This window comes from Octodon degus, unplaced genomic scaffold (genome assembly GCF_000260255.1).
Source record: "Octodon degus isolate 3935 unplaced genomic scaffold, OctDeg1.0 scaffold00105, whole genome shotgun sequence".
Taxonomy (NCBI): domain Eukaryota; kingdom Metazoa; phylum Chordata; class Mammalia; order Rodentia; family Octodontidae; genus Octodon; species Octodon degus.
The window spans coordinates 2608605-2612376 of record NW_004524681.1 but is presented as its reverse complement, the minus strand read 5'-3'; the positions used below and the strand labels follow the sequence as shown (position 1 = coordinate 2612376).

Below are 3772 nucleotides of genomic sequence, written 5' to 3'. Positions count from 1 at the left end.
GCGGGCCTGGGGACAGCGCCCTGCGGTCGCGGCTGGCGCATGCCGGTGGCCGGCAGGGGCGCGGGAGGCGCGGCTTTGCGCGGCTCGGCTGCCCTCCTCGCCTGGCCGGCAGCCCGGGCGGCCGCGCCATTCTCAAGGCTCACGGGGCCGTAGGGGTGAACACGTACGGTCCTGGACTTTTGTTAAGAACACATTTAATTCAGGGCAACACTGTAAAACAGCAATTTCCAAATAATGTAAGACCAGGAGTAGCACTCACAAATTAGAAATTTTAGAAAGTTACTGGGAAATTATTTGAAATTTTATTAATATTATTACATTTATTAATTTTTACTCTAATAATTCCATCATTTTAGTTGGTCAGCCTTTTATTCCTAGAGAAAGTTACCATATTTAATAAAAATAGGAACCTATTTCTTTCTGGGACTTTAGCATAGAATAGCAAAGTTAAGTTCAACTACATCTGGCCAAAGTCTTAAACAGAAACTCTTCAAATGATTGTAGACTATAAAATAGACAAAATTAAGTGGGCAGCTCAAAGGACACCCGGATTTGGCTAATTACGAGGTGCTGGGAGGTGGGGCCGGGCTCCCCACAGCGGCCTGCAGAGCTGAGGAGCACCAGCCCCCAGCCCCAGATGCCCGGAGAGCTCTGACCCCGCTGTCAAGGTGTCGCTGGGCGCGGGCCCTTTCTGCGTGAGCTCCCAAACAGCGCATGGGTTCTGGGGTTCAGGACGTGTGCTGTCCTCAGATACAATTAACACTTGAAGGCAGACTAAACTACCAAGCTAGAAGTGACATTCCCTGAAGAAAAAAGCTACTTTTATTAGTTTACACTAGCAAAGAATTTTGATCTAAAATGTGGGCTCAGTTGCTTGTGAAAGGAACCCATGCTAGTTACTAAGAGAAAGGAAGCTGGGGCTTCTCACAGGATGAGCTACTGCGGTGACCTCAAGGCCAGGCTTGGTGGTCAGGGCTCAGAATCTGAGCCCCTGGACATGTGCTGTTGTCACACGTCTTCCTGGGGACACTGTGACAGTATTTTATCTAATCTTTCATTTTTTAAGATATCAAACAAAGTCAAAGATTAATGATATTTTTTAAATAAGAAAGTATAGTACAAATTTCCTTTTGCCCTTGACTTTCACTGAAAAAGATGTATTTGAGCTGATTCTAGCCAAAGCCCCTCTTATCTTCCGGTCGGCTCGGACTCTGCACTGCGGCCTGACTGCCCGCCTCCTCCCTCGCGGGCTGTCCTGCACTGGCAGCCTTCTGAGGCCTCGCGTGCACGCTGGCATGGGCCTCGTCTGGACGGCACGTGCCACCTCAGTACACGCCAGCGACAGGGCAAGCTGGGGAAGGCGCCTCTGCCTTGACGCGGCCCCCAAGTGCAGAACTACTGGGGGAAATGTCTAGCTATATGGGAGTCCCTCCTCACAGCTGTTGGTAATAATGAAAGAGACAGTCCCCGGTAGGGAGGGGCAGGAAGCCACTGGTGCAGGCAGTGAGCAGGAAGCCCGGTGGGAAGGCAGGGCTGTGCAGTTCTCTGCCTGTAGTGAGTTATGCTTTTCAACACTTAGCCATACACGTGGACTCCACCCCACAGTGGACACTGTGTATGCGGAAAGGGCGGCCAAGTGCTCGGCACACGGCTGCAGTCTCTGCAGCTCAAGGCCGCATGTGAGCACCATGCGTGGTGCCTTCTCCACCGCTGGGCACCTGCCCGAGTTGGCGGGCCAGTCCCTCACCTGCACTCAGCCTCTTCTCCTAGGAAGCACTTTCCACTCAGGCGCTGCACCACGCACTTAAAGCTGCTTGTCATTAAATTCCCTCATTCTAGCAAAGAGCTTAAAAATACTTGCCATATAAGGAGAGGGAGCATTGTCGTCAGAAACACTGTAGAACGACACCTCCACTGGGAGGGTCAGGTGTGCGGGGCAGAACACACCGCTGGCCCCCACCTCGGCAGTAAAGCCACTGACCACCCCGAGGGGGTCTAAACGGTAGTTCAGGACAGACTCCTGCAAGACAGACAATTTGTGAAAAAGTGAGTGGCTCGTTTTCCGGCTCAGGGCCAGTGCTGCTCCCGCATGCCGCTCCGGGGCCCACACCCGCCCACCTCCCACTGTGTGCAGGTGTCCTCCCGCCATTCCAGCCAGCACTGAGCACTCCTGGAGCCTCGCCATTTGCTCTGCTAATTGGTTAATGCTGTTTTTGTATCTCTAAGTAAAAGTTCGCTCTCAACTGGCGGTGGTGGTGAGGGCCCAAAACTACAGCGACTCAGGCAGGAAGGTCACGTGCTTGAGGTCAGCCTGTGTGACTCAGGCCCACCTGACACAGAAAAGGCAACCCCTGCTGCTGTCAGGCTGGAATGAACTGGTGGGAGAAGACAATCTCAGGACAGGGGAGCTGCAGGACAGGTGAGGACGGCACCAGGGAGGGTGAGTGATGGCTGTGGAGATCGGATGCTCGGCCCGCTTGGGCCTTCTCTGGGTCAGTGTGTTACAGAGACTGCGCTGAAACGACCAGTATCTCTTTGCACACTACTGCAATAAGAACTTATTGTTTCTTGAAATAGCACCAGTCTGAGTTTAAAATTCACATCTCTTGGACTTCCACACCCTTCTCACTGCCACATGTCACTAAACTCACTTAGAAACATCTCCTGTAATTGACTTAGGAAAGCATCAAGTTCATTATGAGGAGAAGTCACGAACTGGCTGCAAAGCCACTCTGCACATGCTCCCTGTGTCCCTGGACAGGTATGCACAGCTACAGAGACTCTGTGAAGAAGATCTGGCGAGCACGGTCCCTCCTCTCGCGTCCTGTGCGTGTACCAGGGTGTCTGCGCCCCAGTGCCACTGCAGCAGAAAGGTGGCAGCGCACCTGCAAGCTACAGCCCTAGCTGTTTTCATTTTATTTTACTTTTTTTGTGGCGGAACCAGGGATTGAACTCAGGCCCTTGCGCTTGCCAGGGAAGCGCTTATTCCACTGAGCCATCTCCCTGGCCCTTTTTACTTATTTTTGAGACAGGGTCTTAAGCAGCCCGGCCTGGCTCTGAACTCTGGATCCTCCTTCCTCAGCCTCCTGGGTACCTGACACTACAACTGTGCGCCACTGGGACCTGGCTTGCCATTTTAATTCTAAGACCAAGAGGAATGACGAGTTCGGCATCTGTGAACTGAAACCTTGAGGTGACATGTAAAGAATCAACCTAACAGGAGTACCTCTTCATTTCCACTAAAACTGTGAAAGACAGCGTCAGAATTAAAATAATTATAAAGAATACTGCCAACTCTGATAAAGGTACTTAATTCAATTAAAAATAGAAAACTTAAATAATTTCCTCTACAAACACACCACTTAAAATGCCACCTATAGGTTCTGTGCTCGAGACTAATATCCAACTACAGACAGCAAGCTGGGGCTCCCTCTGACGACAGGTAGCAGGGTCCACGATAGTCAAGAGGCAGGGAGGCCACACGCTAGAAGGCTAGCCTGGGCAGTGTGGCTGCTTGGTAAGGCCCTGTCTCAAATAAAAACGAATCAGGATTGTGGGTACAGCTCAGCGCAAAGGTCCTGGGTTTAATCCCCAGTGCCCTTCTGCCCCGCCAGGTTTGTGTAGCAAAGATCTTTAAGCATGTGATTTCCAAAAAATAAAAAAAGAAACAACAAATCTCAGAATACATCCAGAATTTACAGAGAAGTTGCAAACAGCGTTCAGAGAGCCATCTAACCTTGTAAACCAATCTCCTGGCCCGCAAAGCAGCTGT

General features: G+C 51.0%; 1 protein-coding gene across 1 annotated transcript in view; it reads right to left on the bottom strand.

Annotated features, from left to right (window-relative positions):
* Fam214a (family with sequence similarity 214 member A) overlaps positions 1-3772 on the bottom strand; it is a 55167-nt gene that overhangs the window by 4836 nt on the left and 46559 nt on the right. The window contains exon 8 of the mRNA XM_023724057.1: positions 1862-2219. Coding sequence (XP_023579825.1) covers positions 1862-2219 — 358 coding nt within the window. The remainder of the gene's footprint in view (positions 1-1861; positions 2220-3772) is intronic.